Source organism: Sus scrofa, chromosome X (genome assembly GCF_000003025.6).
Source record: "Sus scrofa isolate TJ Tabasco breed Duroc chromosome X, Sscrofa11.1, whole genome shotgun sequence".
In the NCBI taxonomy this organism is placed as follows: domain Eukaryota; kingdom Metazoa; phylum Chordata; class Mammalia; order Artiodactyla; family Suidae; genus Sus; species Sus scrofa.
Window position 1 is genome coordinate 16,352,282 of NC_010461.5, and position 21,643 is coordinate 16,373,924.

The 21,643-nt window shown below is 46.3% G+C and overlaps 1 protein-coding gene across 1 annotated transcript in view; it reads right to left on the reverse strand.

Moving 5' to 3' along the window:
* Positions 1–21,643, reverse strand: part of MAP7D2 (MAP7 domain containing 2) — a 95,829-nt gene that overhangs the window by 24,564 nt on the left and 49,622 nt on the right. Inside the window, 6 exon segments of the mRNA XM_013985990.2 lie at positions 7,352–7,479; positions 9,720–9,877; positions 15,414–15,536; positions 17,332–17,442; positions 20,471–20,557; positions 20,560–20,581. Of these exon segments, the coding sequence (XP_013841444.2) occupies positions 7,352–7,479; positions 9,720–9,877; positions 15,414–15,536; positions 17,332–17,442; positions 20,471–20,557; positions 20,560–20,581 (629 nt within the window).

A 21,643-nucleotide genomic window follows, 5' to 3' on the forward strand; every position in this document is an offset into this window, starting at 1 on the left:
TGGGAAATTATTACTAACTGCCTTATTTGTCTTTTTATGGTCGCACCTGTGACATATGGAGGTTCCCAGGCTAGGGGTCGAATGGGAGCTGCAGCAGCCAGCCTACACCACAACCCTAGCAACACCAGATTCAAGCCGCATCTGGGACCTACACCCCAGCACACGGCAACACCAGTACCTTAACCCACTGATCGAGGCCAGGGATCAAACCTGAATCCTCACAGAGATAGCACTGGGTCCTTAACCCATTGAGCCACAATGGGAACTCCTAGTAACTGCATTTTACATAAGAAAACCAAAGTCCTAAAAGCTTAAATGACCTTTCCCAAGAAGTGTAATCAGACGGGAGAACCAGGGCTGGCACCCAAATCATTTGATTCCTAATACTGCTTTTTCAAAATAACTTTTCCACTTTAATTTTTAAAAGTTCAATACCTCCAATGATAATCTAACAAAGGGAAGTCACAAGTTTTGTTGGGGTGACAGAGATAAGCCTTCCTGATGCACAGGGCAGGTGCCTCAAACCTCAAACCTCCATGTGAGTGAGGTTCCGAGACTGGTAGGAAATAGAAGCAAATACCTCTGTAAGTACAGCAGCAAGAATAACTCTCGGGAGAGGACTGTCACGCTTCTGAACGTGAGTTTATGGCCACTAAGAACCCCAAAGGTCTTTTTTCCTTTTTTCAACATCTTGAATCTAATGCTATTTTATCCAACGCCACTTGACTCCAGACACAGTGAACATAGCCCACCCAAAGTATGGGAGGGGTCTGGGAGACATCTATTTGATAACGGCCACATTTTACAACTTTCCAGAGAGAAAAAGAACAATTTAAAACCAGTGAAACCTGTGGATCCCACCTTAACCCAGGGATCAGAGTCACCATCACAGGTAATGAAACCACCTTACATCATGGCCTCCTGATATGATGCGCTGAGAAGGAACCAATATCCCTTCCACCGGATTCCTGCCCCAAATATATAACCTGAGTTTAATCATGAGGAAATGGCCAAGTGGCTCAAAGTGAAGAGCAGTGTTGGAAAAAAAAAAAAACAAACAAAAAAAACTGGCCTGTGTTCTTTAACAATGTCAAGTTCATAAAGAAAGGCTGAAGAACCATTCCAATTTAACGGAGACTAAGGAGGCGAGACAACTAAATGCAATGTGGGACCCAGGGCTGGATCCTGGATGAGGAAAAAAAATGCTACAGAGGATCGCATTGGGACAATAGGCAAAAGCTGTACACAGTCTATAAATTACGTAACAATACCACGGCAAAGTTAAACTTTCTGATTTTCACAACTGTACTGTGGTTCTACAAAAAAATGTCTTTAGTCGTAGGGATAAAGGGTTACGATGCCTTCAACTTACTCTCAAATGGTCCTGGGAAAATTGTATGTGTGCACTTGTATGTGTGTGTGTGGAGACTGTGTGAGAATGAGTGGGGGGATGAGAATGATGAAGCAAGCATGGCTAAATGCTAACAGGCTGAAAGGTGTGCAAGAGTTCTTTGCTCTAGTCTTGTAATCCTTCTGCAGGGTTGAAACAATTTCAAAATAACAAGGGTTTAAAAATTTGTCTAAAGTCAAATTATCCTCTAGTGAGACTGACAGATGTAGAACTAGGACTGGGTGAGTATTTAAGTATGTCTGTGAGGAGGGGGTATAACTTAACATTTGCAATCATCCTTTTTAAGAAAAATTTCAGGTAAGAACGTGAAAACCTGAGAACGATGGTGGTACAGGAAACCAAGAATTTAATTGTCAATGTGGGGAGCCCTGATCCACTGTAGATGCTCATCTGTAGGCAGAGATAACCAGGCCACACGGCTACTGGAGAAGCCTATGGGAATGGTGCTCGGTAATGACCAATCGTAAGTCCTCAGCCACCAAAGGACTCTGCCATGGACCTGGGATTCTGAGTGGGAGGTGCTTATTTTGGGCCATCCATACAACTTCAACTCAATTTTTTCCCTCGTATGTACTGTTTTATTTCTAATGTATGATAAAGTGAAATTAACCTACATTCCGGATAGAGAACTGACCTCAGAGATATGAGCTATTGCTGAAAGTGACTATCTCTGGCAGATTATCTTTTCCAAAGAAGGTCATAATAACATCTCCTCTCATTCCACATGATCTTTGGAATTCATTTTCCCATCCCGTGGAATCTGGAGTGGCCCCGCTGCTTTGAGCAAGCAAATGCAGCAGAGAAAGAATGCTGTGCCAATCCGGGACAGAGTCCTCAACTGGCTTGACAGCCTCTGCTTCCTGTCCGGGGGAATACTCACTGCTGGGGACGCTCCCTCTTGGAACACAGCCGCCATGCTGTGAGAGACCTAAATCAAATGAAGAGGCTCTATGTCAGCATTCTCTTCTGGTTAACAGCCCCAGGTGAGCTCCAGCCAACAATGCCAGCTTTCACTGCCAGCCTGGTGAATGGGGCATCCTGGACCTTAAGCTTAGGAGAGCCCCTAAGCTGTCACTGCAGCGCCAGCTGGCACATGGAAAACCCTAGGTGAGAAGAGCCCAGTGAGCCTAAGTCAATCCACTGAACAACCACACAAAAGACCTCAAGAAAGACCCTCCCGAGTAAGCAGAGCTGTGAGAATTAATAACAAATTGTTGTCTTATGCCACTAAATTTTAGGGAGTTTCTTAGAGCAGCAATGGACAACTGAAACATTCCCCATCAAAATGACCAAACTAACTTAGAATACATTTCTAACCTGAAACCGTTAGAGAATAGCTCACTCTGAAGAACGAGGAGTACAGGCAGCACCAACACTCAAAGGCAGAGACAGGCTGAGTAAATCCACTCGGCCACACTCACTTCCCTTCTCTAGCTTACAAGAAGAAAGCTATGCTTCATCTACAGCTCTGACGGTGTTGTGAAAGCTAGTTTGCTAAACACCCATGCAAGTACCCAACAATGCCAACCAACAATGAAAATGAACTTTAATACTTCAAAGAGCAATGCCACTGAAACACACAGCCGCCAAAGGGCAACGTACTCTATCTGAGATCCCGAAGGAGAACAATGCGCTGTCAGAGCCACACATCACATGGCCTGTCTGGGTTTCTGGATAGGAGTTCTAGGTGACTGACTAGGCCTCCCATCTAAAGCCATGTCACTTCCAGTGTGCTTTAAGGATCACACACTTGGTCTGCACAGAGGGGAGGTCGAAAATGCCACCTTGGTTGGGGTTTATTGCGTGTGACACCATTTTAAAAACCAAGTGTTTCTTTCTTTTCTTTTCCTCTTTTTTTTTTTTTTTTTTTTTTTGTCTTTTGCCATTTCTTGGGCCGCTCCTGCAGCATATGGAAGTTCCCAGGCTAGGGGTCCAATCAGAGCTGTAGCCACCGGCCTATACCACAGCCACAGCAACGCGGGATCAGAGCCGCGTCTGCAATCTACATCACAGCTCACGGCAATGCCAGATCCCCAACCCACTGAGCAAGGCCAGGGATCAAACCCGCAACCTCATGGTTCCTAGTTGGATTCATCAACCACTGAGCCATGACGGGAACTCCCCAAGTGTTTCTTTTTCATCTTTCTTCAATACTGAGTATATAAAAGAATATTTATAAAACATAAATGTATGAAGAATGACATAACAAATACCCACACATGCACCAACTATTTCAAAAGAAAGACGAATGATACCAGGATCCCCTTGTGTCCCTCCTAGATCCCATCCCTTCTTCCCACTCAGAGGCCACCATCACTGAATTTTATGTTTGCCGTTTTCTTACTTTGTCTAAAAATCATTTCACCACATTTATATTCTTTTTTTTTTTTTAAGGGTTGCACCTGCGGCATATGGAGGTTCCCAGGCTAGGGGTCTAATCGGACCAGTAGCCACCGGCCTACACCACAGCCACAGCAACATAGGATCTGAGCCGCATCTGCAACCTACACCACAGCTCACGGCAACGCCGGACCCTTAACCCACTGAGCGAGGCCAGGAATCCAACCCGCAACCTCATGGTTTCTAGTCGGATTCGTTAACCACTGAGCTAAGACAGGAACTGCCACATTTATATTCTTAAAAACACTTTGGTTTTGCACATCTGGGAAATCAGCGTAAATGGAATCATACTATTGACATTCTTCCACTATGTCCCTTTTCTGCTCGACACTACCCTCGTGAGCTCTACCCACAGGTTGTGGGCAGCTGTATGCCATTCTTTTTCACTGCTGTATAATTTGGTTGGATTTTCAGAATTTACTTACAATCCACCTGACTCACCACATTGCTCGGACTTGGCCTCTGCCCAGTATGGTTCAGCACTATCTTTCTTTCTTTCTTTCTTTCTTTCAAGTCAAGAAACATTTGCTATTCCTTAGACCTCTTGACTTGGTAATTTTGATTTAGAGGGGCCCGAGCAACCTCTATCCCCAGGGCACCTGGTAAAGAGATAAGGATTCTGGCAGCTGAACAGTGCACAGCACGTCCAACTGTGTCCTGCCTGCCCCATAGATGACACTTAAGGGGCTCTGAAAAGAAAGGCCATTCCACTCATTTTTAGCTGAAAGTGGCAGCAATACCCTTGCAGGACGGAATAGAGGCTGGCATCCCTCATCCTTCAAAAATTCCCCAAGTGAAATACATCGCCCAGCAAATAGAATGTTTGAGGAGCTGATCAGTGGGAGGACAAACATCCGGGAAGGAACGAGGAGGCAAAGGCCAGAGTCCTTGGGCAGGTCTGGCTCCAGCACTGCGTGTCCCTGCCAGCCGACCCCACTCTGCCCTCCAGGTTCTCCTTCGCTCCAGCTTTCGTGCCACAGACTCAGCCTGAGCACCGCCTGTACCACCACAAACCGAGCCAGCCCCGTGCTCACAGCTGTCTAGCAGGAGACGATTGAGTGCAGCGAGGCCTGCTTCCTCACCTCATGCCAGGCACTCCACTCAAATGTCACCTCCTCAGAGGAGCCTTTCCTGACCATCGGATCCAGCAATTCCCTCCACCATTATCCGCCGTCTGATCTGGGTTCACTGTTCTTCACAGAACTTATCACACCTGCTGTGACTATTGGCTGTTCACTGTCCGGCAAGCTCCACGAGGGAGCACTGGACACAGCGCAGGTGCTCTTCGGGTATTTGATGAATGAATGAATGACACAGCTATGCTCTGTGAGCACAGAAAAGGGTGCAAATTTAGCTTTGGCTGGTTCTGGAGAGGCTGAGAGCCGAGCTGAGTCCTGAGGGATGAGCACGTGGAGGTGGATGGCTTTCTCTCAGGAGGCCTGGAGCTGTCCTCATCTGCACCTACATCTCTCTCCTGCCTCGCTTGGGTCCGAGCTGAGACTGGTTCCATCCCTTTGGGGATTCTCTGGAGCATCTGGCACAGTGACCCGCATTCATTCGTTCCACAAATACTTATAAAGAATATACAGATGCCCAACGCTAGTCTAGATAGAGTGGAAATGTTACATATTTCTCTAAATTGAATTGAATTGAATTTTATTTTATTTTATTTTTTTTGTCTTTTTTTGCTATTTCTTTGGGCCGTTCCCGGGCTAGGGGTCGCATCGGAGCTGTAGCCACCAGCCTACGCCACAGCCACAGCAACGCGGGATCCTTAACCCACTGAGCAAGGGCAGGGACCGAACCCGCAACCTCATGGTTCCTAGTCGGATTCATTAACCACTGCGCCACGACGGGAACTCCTAAATTGAATTTTAAAAAGTCTGGGATTGTATTTGAGTCTCTTTGGTCAGAGAGAGCTATTATAAAACCCAGATGATATATATACCTTTTAACAAATAAAACACTTCCTGAAACACAACCATCAAGATTTTTCTACTTCAAAGAAATAGGACAGAGCCCACTCTAAGCTTGCTTCCCAACTCTTGAGTTCTCATTTCTATAGAGGGCAACCAACAACCCCCTCAGTTCGCCTCAGCGAAATTTACAGTGATGATGATGAAAACTGCCAGATACTGTCTACGCAGGGAACATGAGTCAATATCCAGGAAAGAGGGTAGAATGGGGGAAAACCCTAGTATGAACAGGCTTTCCTCGCTGTTAATTTCAATGTGCCGAACTGATGCCGGAATAGTGACATGCAAATGGAAGGCTCAGAAATAAGACAAAGTCCTTACAGCCTACCTAGTGGATTTAGAGTTTCCAAGAGAGCAATACCACAACCAAAGTCAGGCAATACTGGAACAGAAAGAATACAATGCACTTTGAAAAAAAGATGCTCTTAACTTAGTAATGTGCTGTGGAAAGATTTTCTTTATGGAAGACAGATATATCAATAACCAGTATTAGTAGTTTATAAAAACAAGAGAAATCTCTGAGCAAAATAATATTACTGATAAAGTCTCTGTTAGAAAGCAACAAATTAGTTATTCCCATCGTGGTTCGGTGGAAACGAATCTGACTAATATCCATGAGGACGCAAGTTCGATCCCTGGCCTCGCTCAGTGGGTTAAGGATCCGGCGTTGCCATGAGCTGTGGTGTAGGTTTCAGACGCGGCTCGGATCCCGCGTTGCTGTGGCTGTGGCGCAGGCTGACAGCTACAGCTCCCACTGGACCCCTAGCCTGGGAACTTCCATATGTTGAAGGTGCGGTCCTAAAAAGCAAAAAAAAAAGGGGAAAGCAACAAATTAGGAATAAGAGCTGATGTCATATTGAAGTATTTTTTAAAAATTCACAAGCTGTATACCCATAAATCTAATAAAATTCATTAAGTAATTTAAAAAATTCCCAAGTTAAATCTGTATTTTACCCTACATTCTCTGAACCAAACTGATGCAAAGTTTTCTATAGTTTCCTATTTTCCAAACTAAAATCAAATTTCTCTTTTTCTCTCAGTACTATTGAAGATGTTTCCATTCTGTTGCTGGAGTGGGTCATTTACTGAGTCATTCTTGTCAGTTGTTAGCAGGACAATAATTTTAAAACTTAAGCCAGTGGTCACACAGTATAAATTTGTTTTTCAGTTACACAGTTTTTCACTGGTAAGCTCACTCAATTCTTAACAACAACAAAAATATATAATGGCTTCATGAAAGACAAACCAACCAACCAACCCTGCAGGTGGTGACTGACAAGCTGTTAGCGAGACAGCCAGATGAGAGAGTGTGTGACACGGAGCAGGGAGCACACTCCAGAGACCAGGCACAAGCAAGCACCTCACTCCAGATGCAGCTGTAGAAAGGAGGAGAATGCCAGAAAAGCAGAATGGGACTGAGGGACCCAAAGAGAATACACCAAATGCTCCAGCTCCGTCAGTCTGAATCCCATATTCCCCAGGCAACAGGAGCCCATGGTTTATCCAGAAGCTACACAGTGAATGCGGGGACTCGAGGTCTGCGGCGAAGGGGAAAGATGCTTACTTGGGTGTCACGGGAGAAGATGACCTCTTAGAAACTCCTGTTGGAAAATCGCATCTTTTCAGAGGGGACATGAGGCCCACGCCGGGAACGGAAGTTGTTGTTCGAGGCCCCCTCTTCATCTTCTCCGTCTGTAGGGGACACAGGACAGCCATGGCCCATGATTACCATTGCTTTTATAATTTCTAAAAATACCCAGTGGAAGCCACACATGGCTTGCTTTCAGAAGGAACCATGCAAAGCTATACTGTTTCCCACAATGGGAATCTTTGCAGAGAAGCACCAGGGGGTCATCGTATTTAGGTCACCCAGTCAGAAAAAAAATCTTCAGCCTTAAAACATAAAGATCGCCTTCTTGTCATTTTGAAAAAAGCTAAAATGGAACCAGATTATAGTCCTGGACATAAAGAACCTATACTGAGTACAAAGATACACTCATTACTTTTTTAAAAAAGCTCTATGTGGCTGCAAACGTGGTTATAAATCCCAAGAAAGTGAGCTGGGGACCCTGGCTTACCGGGGACTGCAACCCTTCCATCCCTCTACGTCTTGCCCACGGCCAGCCTCACACGGGCCTGTGTGCCAGGCCTGGGGCAGGTGCTCCACAATAGTGGTCGCCTTCTCTCCCTTTCTCGCTCTTCCCCAGCAAATCCTCGTGTGGCCCCCATGCCCCTTCCACAGTAACCCGCCCTACAGTAAAACCCTAGGGTCTCAAACGTTCACTTTTTTTTTCCTTTTTTTGCTTTTTAGGGAGGCACCCATGGCATATGGAAGTTCCCAGGCTAGGGGTCGAATCGGAGCTACAGCTGCCAGCCTACACCACAGCCACAGCAATGCAGGATCCGAGCCGCGTCTGCGACCTACACCACAGCTCATGGTAACACCGGAACTCCGACCCACCGAGCAAGGCCAGGGATTGAACCCAAGTCTTCATGGATACTACAGCTGGATTCACTTCTGCTGTGCCACAATGGGAACTCCCAGAAATATTTACTTTTCACATAAGAACCTCAGAACCACACTGGATTAAAAAACATACATGGTGTTATAAAATAAATGCCCAATAGTACAGCCATGTGGAGTTTAAAATAAGCCCACATGTCATTTGATGTGCCTCCCTTTAATGGGTGGAGCTTAGTTCCATCCTCCTTAAGTGTAGGTTGATCTTAGTGACTTGCTTTTATTTAACTTATTTATTTATTTACTTTTGTCTTTTTAGGGCCCAACCTGTGGCATATGGAGGTTCCCAGGCTAGGGGTTGAATCGGAGCTACAACCGTTGGCCTACACCACAGCCACAGCAACGCCGGATCTGAGCCATGTCTGTGACCTACCCCACAGCCCAAGGCAACACCGGATCCTCAACGCCCTGAGCGAGGCCAGGGATCGAACCCACAACCTCATGGTTCCTGGTCGGATTCTCTTCTGCTGCGCCACAGTGGGACCTCTGTGACGTGCTTTTAATGAACAGCACATGACCGAAGGCATGGTGTTCAATGTCTGAGACTGGATGGTAAAAGGCGTTGTGGCTTCCCGCCGTGTGTACTCACACGCGTGCTCTCGCTCTCATCCTCTCTCACTCTGGCTCTGGGGGATGCCAGATGCCATGCTATCTGGACACTCAGGCAGCTCTACAGAGACGTCCATGCAATAAGGAACTGAGGCCTCCTGCCAACAGCCATGTGAGTGAGTCCTCCTGGAAGAGCCCCAGCCAAGCTTGCAGATGACTGCAGCCCTGGCCGCCCTTCTGATCAGACCCTTAGAGAGACCCTCAACCAGAAGCATCCAGCGAAGCCTCTCTCAATTTCTGACCCAGAAAACCAGAGAGGTAATAAACATTTGCGTTAAGCTGCTAAGGTCTGGGATGGTTTGTGCCATAGCAAGTGATCACTAACAAAAGTAGTATGGCACGTACAATTTCTAAACACACATACATGATCAGGGGTCCCTGCTCAGCATGTGCCTTGCTGATGGTGTCAGCATAACAACAAAAATGTTAAAAGGCCACTGTTGGCTTAGGTGGACCTCAGTTCCAGTTGCGTGTAGAGACGAGACTGGCACAGAATCAGATATGCTGAAAGAAGCAGGGACAGGACGCGTGAAACATTCTCTGAGCCCTATCCTCTGAAGGGCAGGCTATAAGGGGGGCAAGGGCTTCAGGAATCTGTTCTAAGTCATTAAGATTTAGGAGGGTGCAAGAAGTTTAATGATTTCCAAAGGTTGAGTGCAATTTTAAAACAAGTCGGCCCCTTGAGCCACCCCTGGAGACGGACAGAAACAAAGCCCAGGTCAAGTACAGGGAGTAATCACACTGTCAGATAAACCAGGCCCGGGGGTGGGGGGTGGGGGGCGGGGAGTGGATATGAACCTACCGGAGAGGCCTCTGCTCCGGCAGGGGCTCCTTTCCCAGCATCTCCCACGCCAGATGTAGATGTAGTCTTCTTCCTCTCAGCATTTCGAGTGGGAGAAGACTTATAAGAAGACTTAAGGGGGCCACCAGCAGGAGCTAGACGAGGACAGGCATGGGATACTAGAGAGTTACAGCATAATAGCCAGAGACACAGAGCACAGAAGGAAAAAGTAGGGGGAGCGGGGAGTTGGGAAGAACACCACATTTGTGTTAAAACGTGACAAAGGCAATGCAATCCACATTCTCAAAATACCACCATATTTTTTCTAGTGTACACAAACCCGGCCTATCCTTTTTTCTTTGGGGCCACATCTGTGGCATGTGGAAGTTCCCGAGCCAGGGATCAAACTTGTGCCACAGCTGCAGCTATGCTGGAGCCTAAACCCGCTGCGCCCACATGGGAATTTCCAGACTGTAGCTTAAAAGACCCCCACACTCAATGCTAAAGAGTCCACTTCATGTCAGGAGTTCAAAATCTGGGCTTTGGAGCCAGTTGGACGTGGCACTGTCGCCTAATAGCTGGTCACCTTGGGTAGGCTACTTAACCTCTCTACAAGTCAGTTACCTTGCACAGCAGTAAGTTAACAGAGCATACCTACTGCTATCCTTTGAAAGGCCAGCTTATGAGGTTGGCCCTTGGCTGGCATCTAAGAACTTAGATCTCAGGAGGGCTCCCACCACTGATGAGCATCTAAAGTCTATGCTGAACCCCTGCTTTCTTGCTCAGCATCTGGAATGAAGTATCTGCACTGGGTACTGAGTCTCTCACAAGCTTCCCTGGGTGGCAACATTTCACGTGCGTGGTCATAGCTCGTTGCTGGGGGACTCGGGCACATCCTGTGTGACTCCACTGGGAGAGGACTCTTGGAAACTTGCACCTGGTGTCCTCTGGACTTTGTCTGTGCGCCAACTCCCTTTGCTGATTGTGCTGTGCAGCCTGCGGCTGTAACACATCACAGCCATGAACGCCACCACGTGCTGACTCTGCTGAGTCCTCCTAGGAAATCACCCAACCTGGGGGGTGGTCTTGGGGACTCTGACAAAATTGGTGTCAGAAACAGGAATCATGAGAATGACCCTGATTCCCTGACATGGTAAAAGCATTATTTGGGGAAAGAAAGGAGAAAGCAGTGGTGCCTGGTGGCTATGAAGTCACCCACCACACAAAACAGCAGCCAAGTTGCTGTGTGTTGCGAAAGGTGAATCACCTATGGAAGCTGAAGATGACCCATTCAACTTCAAGTGCTGGCGCGTGGGATCCTCTGGCTGCTTTTGACTGTGGTGGCTAAAGGGAGGGGACAAGTGCAGCCCAGGTGATGCCTTTGGTTTTCTCCTTTGAGTGGGAGTGGGACACAACCTCCTTGCTTTTTACCACCAGTAGTTCAGCTGGAATTTAAATTTAAATGAGTAATGGAACCAGAACAAGTCTCCATAGCTGACGATGAGTGCATAATGGAGTCAATGGGAAAAGGGAGATGGGAAAAGAGAGGCAGTCTCCACACAGAGATGCACTGGTGAAGTTTTAAAACCAACCTGGAACCACTGTAGATATGACATGTCCCTCCATGGGGCCCTAACCTGAGAAAACATCTCAGATGCTGGCTGGACCACCTGGGTCACAGACAAACACACACAGGAAAGGGCTTGATCTCTCATGGGACCATTGGACATATGTTTGCTGGTGGGCTCTCGATTTCCACGTGGAGCCTGACCTCACTGCTAACTTTTAACTCCCACCCGAACTGCAAGCTGGGAAAGGGCACTCATGGGGGGTGTGACCCCTGTCCTCCCCTGAGGACCGGGCTGAACTCCCTCTGGCGGGGGGGGGGGGTGGCCATCACTGCCACCAACGAGCTGTCAGGTGTTGGACATTCTAGAATGGCTGCAGTCTGTCAACAACAGACTGAGAGCCTGACTCTACTTCCCTTTGCCCTTCTTCCTCCGTTACACACACTGCAGAAAGGCACCCTGCTCAGTGCACCTGTCTCTGGAAAGGGACTGACTGCTCTAGGCTGCTTGATGGATAAATGAACAGGATGAAAGAGGTGGGGAGTGATGCAAAACTATTTTGAAATTTTATGAAAATTCAGGATCCAACCCTTCCCAATAAAAGGGCCACATGAGAGGAGCAGATGACAGAAAATGCAAGGTTCTAATTACTGAACGGGGTTCTAATTACTGAATGTGGGAGAAAAACCACAAAAGCCAGCCCCTAGCGTGGTGCAGGGGAGGGCAGGGGCAGGGCATTCATGATCTTGGTTTTCTAGAACTGTTCCTGGGAAGTATCTCCCATTTCTGAAGGGAACCCATACTGCTTTTGTAACCCAGCGCTTCAGATTCAGACCGACCGCTGAGCCCAGATCACATGTGACAGTGGGACTACGAGACGGCAGGGGCGGGCCAGCTCCTGCGCGGTCCCCGCACAACATCTCCACACGCAGTCCACACCTGGCAGGCGGTGAGCCAGTGTTGCTGGCACAACTGTTTGGGATGGACTGAGAAGCAGAGGCCGAAGGAAGCATGGGAGAAGCCACGCTGGGGGCCTTGTGAACCCGCACTGTCTGCCCAAGGTGCGTCTTGTGGGAGGAGCACCCCAACACCGTACACTCTTTGTTTCCACGGGCGAGACACGTGCCCTTGAGGACGGCACTTCTGGGGTGTGAGCTCTGGCCAACAGGACACTGCCTCAGCCCTGGAAGACTTTGGGTCAGTCCAGAGTAGTGGGCGGCCTGGACGGATGCCTCGGGCTGGGGAGAAGAGGTTCGTATGGAAACTTGTGGAGGAAGCCACCTGGCTTTCTAGGACAGAACTTGATGGTTACCGGTCTGTGTTTTAACTGGCTAAGCCCACCTCCCCTAAACGCCTAAGTGAGATCCACACTGTAGGTTGGCCTCAACCTGCTATATCCTACTGATAATAACTCTGCTGTAAAGACACCCTGGCCGGGGACCAAGGGGGTGGACTGTGCAGAAAAGAACAGAGAAACTAGAGCAGTCCTGACTGCTGTCTTTCTGAAGGCCTGCCTACCGTGCTGGCCCTGGCACCAGGGAACCTGGACTGGGGGACAGTTCCCACGTGAACTGGTGAGAGTTCTCACCGTGCCTGAGCATTTGCTCAAACGACATGCCTTACGCTGAGCGCCTGCTTTCCTCCTGAGAGGCTGGAATTTGGGTCTGTACCTGGCAGGGGTGCCCACATGACCAGCCTCCAATAAAAACTCTGGGTACAGAGTCTCTAATGAGCTTTTCTGGTTGGCAACACTTCATACCTGTCATAACTCATCGCTGGGGGCTGTGTCCTATGTGACTCCCCCGGGAGAAGACTCTGGGAGAGCCTGGGTCTGGTCTTCCCCAGACTTTGTCCCATGTACCCTTTCGTTTAACTGATTTCACTCAGGAGCCTTTTGCTGTAATAAATCATAGCTATGAGCCCTCCTAGAAAATCATCGATCTTGGGAGTGGTCCTTCTGGCATATTCCTCATTTTCAAAATGGGGATACTTCCTAAATTCCCAGGAATTTTTTTAATTTGTTTAATTCATATGTAATGCATACATCATAAAATTCACCCTTTTTTTAAAGGTGTACAATTTAGGGGGGGTTAAATATATTCACAAAGTTGTGCAACCATAACTACAGTTTAATTCCAGAACATTTTCACCATCCTCAAAAGAAATCCTGTACCTATTAAGCACTGACTCCTCCTTCTCCTTCTCCCCTAGTCTCTAGCAACCACTAACTTATTGTTTCTGGATTTGCCTATTCCAGGCATTTCATATAAATGGAATCATACAACTTGTGGCAAATACTGCCTGGCAAATTCTTTCACTAAGCATACTGATTTCTGTTGTTGTTGTTGTTTGGTTTTTTTTGTTTTGTTTTTGTTTGTTTTTTGTTTTTTGTTTGCTTTTTAGGGCCACACCTGCGGCAGATGGAAGTTCCGAGGCTAAGGATCAAATCGGAGCTATAGCTGCCAGCCTACACCACAGCCACAGCAACGCCAGATCTGAGCCATGTCTGTGAGCTGCACCACAGCTCACGGCAATGTCCAATCCTTAACCCGCTGAGCGAGGCCAGGGATCGAACCTGCATCCTCATGGATACTAATTGGATTCGTTTCTGCTGCGCCACAACAGGAACTCCACTGAGCATAATGTTTTGAAGGTTCCTCATGTAGCATGTGTCAGTAATTCATTCCTTTTTATAGCTGAATAATATTTCACTTTATGGATAAACACATTTTATTTATGCATTCATCTGTTGTTGTTGGACATTTAGGTTGTTTCCGTTTTGTAGCTAATATGAATAATGCTGCTAAGAACACTCGTATGCTTAACTGTGTATGTCTTCAATTTCCTTGACTCTATACCTAAGAGTAAAATTGCTGGAACATATAACTTTAAAAGGTTTCACTCTTTGAAACACCTGCCAGACCTTTTTCCAAAGCGACTACACAATTTACATTCCCAACCTTCAGCCATGCCTAATGTATGAAGGTTACAACTTCTCCACATCCTTGCCAATGCTTGAGCAACACAGGTTTGAACCACATGGGTCCACTTACATGAGGATTTCACTCAATAGTAAATACCACAGTACTATCTGTGGCTGCTTGAATCAGCAGATGGGGAACCAAGTATATAGAGGGCTGATTCTAAAATTATATGTAGATTTTTGACTGGGGAGGGTTGGTGCCCCCAACCCTTAGGCTGTTCAAGAGTCAGCTGTATTATCCTTTTTTACTTTGAATTTTAGCCATCCTAGTAAGTGTGAAGTGGTATCTCGTGGTTTTGATTTGCGTTTCCCTAATGACTAAGGATGTTGAGCATCTTGTCATGTGCTTACTGGCCACTTGCCTATCTTCTTTGCAGAAACAGCGTAACTTCTGGGAAACAGACAGAACTGTAGAGGATAATACGTCATTTACATGTTACCTACACGACATCTTGGGAACTAAGCCTGAGACCAGACACGCCTAACGTGGACATGGCGCTACTCATTTGCAGAGAATTCTAGTCCTTCTTAATTTTGCCATAACAGTCTGAAGTGCTATGGTCAAGGAAGGGCTTCGATGATGTGGCCCAGTGTTTCTCAGACTCAAGTGTGCAAGACTGGTGGGGCCTGAGAGCCTGCGCTCCTTACAAGCTCCCAGGTGATTCCAGTTTGGCCAGTGCATGGACCACCCCTTGGTAGCGAGACTCCAGGTATTTGTTCCTACTGTGCCCCTCATGTGCTATCTCATTTAATCCTCATGACAATTTAAAATAAGTCTATTTTATAGATGAGGAAACTGAGGCTTAGAGAGGTTAATTAACTTAGCTAAAGTGATAAGATCTAGTAAGCGGTGGGGCTGGTTATGGCTACTTTACCAAACCATTTCTTTAAAAAACTTCTACTAACCACCACGGTTCAAGAAATGGATTTTTTTCCTAATCCACATGCCCTAATCATAAAATAATTTACTCACCTCCATGACACTTAAAAGAAGAGCAACACAGCAACAACAAAACAGTGGTGGGTAGAATGTTATGAACCACTGAGGACATTTCACGCAGCCAGCATATGGGAAGCAAGATAGAAAAATTCAGGAATAACTCATAGGCCGACCAACACCACTTGGGGCCTTTTCCTCAGTGTCACCTGCTTGGCCTCTTTTACCTGAGTCACCGGCCTGCTCAGAGAGCATGAGTGCACTTCTGCTTCTGGCTAAAGAAGCCTGTGTGGGTGTCAACAGTCGCATAACAAGAAAAGTTTCCATGGGACTAAGGTGCATGCGATGAGCTGAGGGACGGAATCAAATGAAAATTTTAAAAAGCAAAATTAAAACAAACAAAACAAAATGTCTAAAACAACACAGTGAGGATGCAAATTAGCTCTTGGGTGGCAGAATGAGTGTGGAAAATAAAAATACTGTAGCAAAGGACGGCTTTGGAGCTTGTCCTGGTAGGAGAAAAGAGATGAAGTACCACTGTGAGATTGGGCGAGGGTGTTACTTCTCTCGGGGAGCCAGAAAGCATTCACTGTGCTCTCACAGTGTTACCCATCCACCCGAAGACAATCAGCCCACCTCCCAAGATGTACTATGGACTCAAGAAACCATTTACTCACCAGGGAGATCTAACACTGAAAAAAAGATTACTCCTACAAAATACTTGTTTTAGGTCTTCTGTTAAGAAATACGGCCTAAGACACTGATTCTGTTAATGCATCCTTTCATACTTTTCCCATGTAAATAAGGGCAAAAATTAAATAAGAAACATAAAAGTAAAAACAGCCAACTAATTATCAGCTTTGATGGAAGTGGTAGTACTCATAATCTCACATTCAGGGACTGAAACGTCATTTTGATGGTTTTAGAATGTATTACATGATAATGCATTAACTTTCCCATTACTTGGTCTTCTTTGGGTACCCACTAGCCAGTAAATGGCTTGGGAATTTAAAATTTTCAATTTATAATCCACAAGCAGATAATTCAGTTGCCAAGAACATATAACAACATATTGATAACTGGACATATTACTCATCACAAATATGAATTTAACATCAGTTGCTAACCATATGAATGAATGAAAACATATGGCATATACTCACAAATGGAACAGCTATACAGAGCTAAAAGCATGTAGATGTTTTCTCATCCAGCTCTGAGTTAATTCAAGGTTTCCGGGGTTTAGCCATGAACTGCATCGGAGAGCATTCGCACTGACACGTACAGGGTCTCTAACACGCACGACAGACCTCTGTGCTGGAGGTGCACGGTCAATGCCAGTGGGAAAAACAGGAACACACACTGGCTTCTTCCAAGTGCAAACATCCTCCTGCTCTCTCCCTGGTGATGACCTGACATGCTCAATACTCCACTGGCACCTGACACTCCTTCAGTGAGACTTTGAGATACACATTCAATGCCCAGAGAGCTTCCTTCCCTTCCTGAACCTACATACTCTGAAAGGTATCAATTCAGACTTTTAGTGCCTTCTCGGAGCTTCCGTTAGAACTCAGGTGATTTTAAATCTACTCAGTTTCTGGAACTGGCACATACACTGTACACGTCATCTCCCACCTCGAAACGGTGCCAGAAAAGACCACTCACGCTTTTTGCCCTTTTAAAGGTTTCACATTAGGTGTGAACTTCTGTTTTCAAACCACAAACAAGAGCAGAACCCCATTTTCTCACACACCTGAGTCTCACATGTATCTCTGCCTCCTCAATCCTGCTGTTTCTGGCTCATCAACTACATCGCACCAATAACTGGGCAGCTACTTTTTTAACAGTCACCTCTTCCCTCTGGTCAATGAACTCCAGGCCAGGGTGACGCCTACAGACACTGTGGAAAGCGTCGGTCTCTGTCAGACTGGGAGAATCTCATGAACTCCCATCCCTGCTCAACAATGGCCTGGCCACCTTCCCAAGTCTCCCTCGTGAGGCCTGGGGGCTCCCACGCTCAGATCACACAGCCAGGACAATGCGGATCTGCAGGAGGCTCAAGAGGGGCTCGCACAAAGACTAACGCTAAGACGCTCACGCCAGAAAGAAGAAAACTGGAGAGACCAGGTCTGCACATTCACTTGCCTCGGTCTGGGGAATAGGATATTGCCGCGGTGGATGAAGACAGGCGCTTACTCATGGGAGGCTCCGTCTGCTTTGGTAAATTCATGGCTGATGTTGAAAGTTTGTCACATGCTGCAGAGAAATGCATTAAAGACATTGGTATTCACACCACCATAGACCAAGACATTTCCCAAGTGTTCTTCCTGTCCTCATCCACACGCCTCCGATGCCCTGCTCTCCACTTAGCCTGCCCGGAGATGCCCAGAGCACGGCAGCCATCCGCTGGAAGCAACTTCTTCTCTTCCATTTCTTGACTCTGTGCTTCTCTTCAATTCAAATGTTCAGCCTCAGTCAACCTTTCAACGAAAGCCATGCTAATCCCACCAGCCTATCATTTCCTTATGTCCAGGGACTTTCAAGTATATTCAGACCACACAAAACCAAAACCAACTTGGACCCAGAGACACATCACCACTGCAAAATATTCTATGGTCTAAGACTGTGAGAGCCGAAACCAGACTTTTTCTGAAAGTCATCTATATTATAGCTCAGATTGCAGAGGGAAGCAATCTGTAACACAAGGAGCTGTATTTAAAGCAGAGCAGCCTTTAGCAGTTGGTTTCTCCCTCTTATCAAGAGATGGGGTCACAATGGCCCTTTCTCAAAGGCTATGACTGTTTACGGTTACAATTTTAACATGTGGTTCTGGGTTTGGTGCTCCTACCTTCCAGCTGTTATTTTAGATGGACTTCTAAATTAAACAATCGTAGCAAACTGAGAGGTACTGACAGTGCCAGCCTGCAAAGCTGTATCGGAGCTTGAGGCCAAAGGAAAGATGTGAGCTCCTGGCAAATTCATAGATAATATTTTCAAAATCTGCTCTCCTGCGCACCTTGTTTTCAAATGAGAGAACTGTCATGTTTAATAATTTCTCCTGATCAACTGACAATCCTAAATAATTTTTAATTAACCTGGGTTGAAGTAAAACTGTAACACAGTTTGAGTATAAATAAAATATTTAAACTTAAAATGGCATGAGTTTTGATATACCTACTTTTCAATATTTCCGTATCTTTTTCAAGTACTTGAATGCTCTGGAAAAAAATTAACCATTAGAAATTACATAAAACCATGTCTCAAGGGGTACACATTTCCCCTTTTGCCTCAGGCTCTGATATGGCTCAGCATGGTACTGCTCTTTGGAAATTCAATACTTTGTTCATCCTAGATGGTTTTCTGTTCATTTTGATTAAAATATTATTCCGTCTTGATTACCGAGATTTCTGGTGATCCCTTAAACTGCGCGCTCCAGTTGAGTACCACACTCACCTCACCTGGCCCTGGGGCCCTGGCTGTAATTCCCAAAGGGTAGTTATCACCTCTTCCTGCCCCTCTGTTGGGAGCAGGCCCAGTGACAGCTAATGGAGCCCATGCAGCAAAGTCTCTGCTGCTCAGTAACACCAATAAAAATGATTCATTGTCAAAGAAATGCTGGAAACCAAGGATATCTATTCCGACTGCTATAATTGGACTTTCGGTGCGGCTGGTAAATAAGTTGCGTCCTTTTCACATCTTGTTTTTTCCTTGCCAGCCAAAGAAGGGTTGAATTTCTAGTCATTATTAAACGGGAGCAAGGTTTTGCTAGTGCTGTTATTGATCTAGACCCTAAGAATTTCCCAGGCCTGTATACAAAACCAAGAGCCTATTACAAAGATGAAATCAAGAACAAAGCCAGTTTACCTTCTTGTCTGGATTCACAGTGCCAGACCCGATAAACTCCCTACCTCTCCCTCTCAAACACTTCTCCAGGAATCATCACTTTAATACCTAGACCTCTGTGTAATCACGGCTTTTGATAACCAGAAGTGACTGAAACACCCTACTACTTAATGCCTAAAACCAACGATAAATTAGAATGCTAAAGAGCTAAAGGCACAGCGGTCAAGCACTGACTTGATTTTCAAGGCAGAAGTTAGTGAGCTAAGGATGAAATGTCTCCAGGGTACTAGGATGTAACACATGCACACTGCACGATGAAGAACTGAGAAATATGGGCATGTCATTCACATCTCTAGAAAAAAAGTTCTAAGGGGTCAGACTAAGACATCAACTGTAAAAGTGCTTGGACAGACACAGTGATGGAAGAAGGAGACTGGGACAGTGGTCACAAAACGCGATGGCACAGGGATGCTCAGATATACCGTTGGTGGACTCAGCAGTGGCGGCAGCGGTCCCTGGGTCCGGAGGGAGGGTGCTGGCTGCTAAACCTAGAGGAGGGGGTGGGGTATTTCCTGATTCACCTACACAGCAAAAAAAAAAAAAAAATCAGAGCAAAGAGAGGTAAAAGAAAAAGTCCCAATTTCTGGTTGACTCTAGCTTCTATCAGGAAATTAGAAAAGGTAAGTGAAATGGGTTGTTGACCTCTCAAGACACAGAGAAGTAAAGCATATTCACTGACAACAGGTTGAAAGCATAATACAGCAAAATCAAGAAACTGAACCGTAAACATAAACCCATTTGATCTTGGAAAGCACTGCGTCATAGAATGGCGAGATCACAGAAAAGAAGACACTAAAAAGAGAGCAAAGCTACGCAGACTAGTAACGATCTACACAATAAACATTTGAAAATTTAAAGATGAGTATGAACTGGATAAAGAAATAAATAAGTCATCTTGAAACAAAACTGAAAGAGCAACAAAAATAATGAGAGAGAAATAAATAAATAAATAAGGAGGAGAAGGGAAGAACCCTAGCCCCTTTAGGGGGTGACGGCTGCTCAGCCCTTCCCGGTCGTGCCTTCTCAGCAGCCATGACTTAGCCTACTGCTACCGACCTTCCCTGAAATGAGGTTACCTCTGGCCTTGCTAGGTGGATCCAGTTAACCAGGCTCTGCACTCTTTGCTTTTCTTTCGCTTTATCTCAAAGCCCAGTTATTCTATCGACTGCTGTGTGCTATCAAGAAGGACGCACAGATGCCCTTCACAAGAAATGCATACACAGGAAGCGTGGCAGCTTTAAACACTGCATCTGAGAAAGGGACCTGCAGATGGGTACAAAGCATCCCCCAGATCCTGCGGGTGTCGGGCGTCGGTGATCTCCCTCTTGCCCCATGATCGTTCCCACCCGGCCCTGCAATGCAGGGACAGCCCTTCACTTACCGTCGCGTCCTCCAGTCCCCGAGGCCAGTGATGGTCCCCACGAGTACTTCTTCTTCAGCTCCAGCTGCTGCGTGCGCTCCAGAGACTGCGCATCATCGCCTCCAGCCGCTCCTGCCCAGTTCATGCAAGGGAGCAAGATCAACCACCGAGCCCCGCTGCACTGCCGTGCCTCCAAGCCTCCGTGCCGGTGAGTCACCAGATGGGCTCTGCTCAGCATCCAAAGCCCCAGGCACACGTGCTCTCTCCAGCGCACCAGCGCCTCCTTAGTGGGTGGAGAGTAAACAATGCGGCTAGTGCTGGCTCCCAGCCCCAACACCTCTCTCCTCCCTGGGGAGAGGTTGCAGCAGCAGCCAGGGCTTGATTTGTTTAAGAATAATGCCAGCCAAGCATTAACTCCTTGAGGCCTGTCCCATCCAATAGGAGAACCGGATGCTCTAGAACCTACTGCATCCTCTCTAGTTGCAAAGCAGAAAGCACTCTGATTTGAGAAAACCGAAATTAAAATATAATTTGAATTTGCATAGCCTTTTTAAGCATAACTTTTTGAGGTGAAACATCACGACTTTCAGGTCTATTTTACAAAGCCCCATTTCCCTCTGAGAACTTCTTAAAGGGGAATAAATTGCTTTCTACATTGTAACTTTTTTCTGCTACAGAGAACCCTGGGGATGATACTGCATATTTCGCCATTTAAAAGAGACAAGTTTAGGGAAACTTTTGGCCACAAAATTAAGCATCTATGCATTCACAGTTAGATGGGGGGAAGGGAAAAAGAACAAAACAGTTTTTCGCCAGAATTAAAAAACGACGACCAGGCTTCTCTCCTAACAGAGCATTTATCAAAAGCATTCCCTTGTATTAACCAAACTGTTATTTTCACAAAACTGGGCCTGACTGCTGGCAAATCTTTCCCTGGCGCTGGAGTGAAACTGTCCTAATTCTGCACTCCCCACCACCTCGGTGACATTGCAAATACCAAACCCGCTCATCTCCACTGGAGAAGGCCTGCAAGGTAAATGATTACACAGCCACCTTTTCATCCTCATTAAACCCAGCCCTGAGGTGGTCCAGGAACCGGGCTAATCCTAGCCTAACTTCAAAACAAAAAGATGCTATTTTCTCATGGCTTAAACAAACAAGCAAGCAAAATCAATTTACCAACTAAGTATCTGC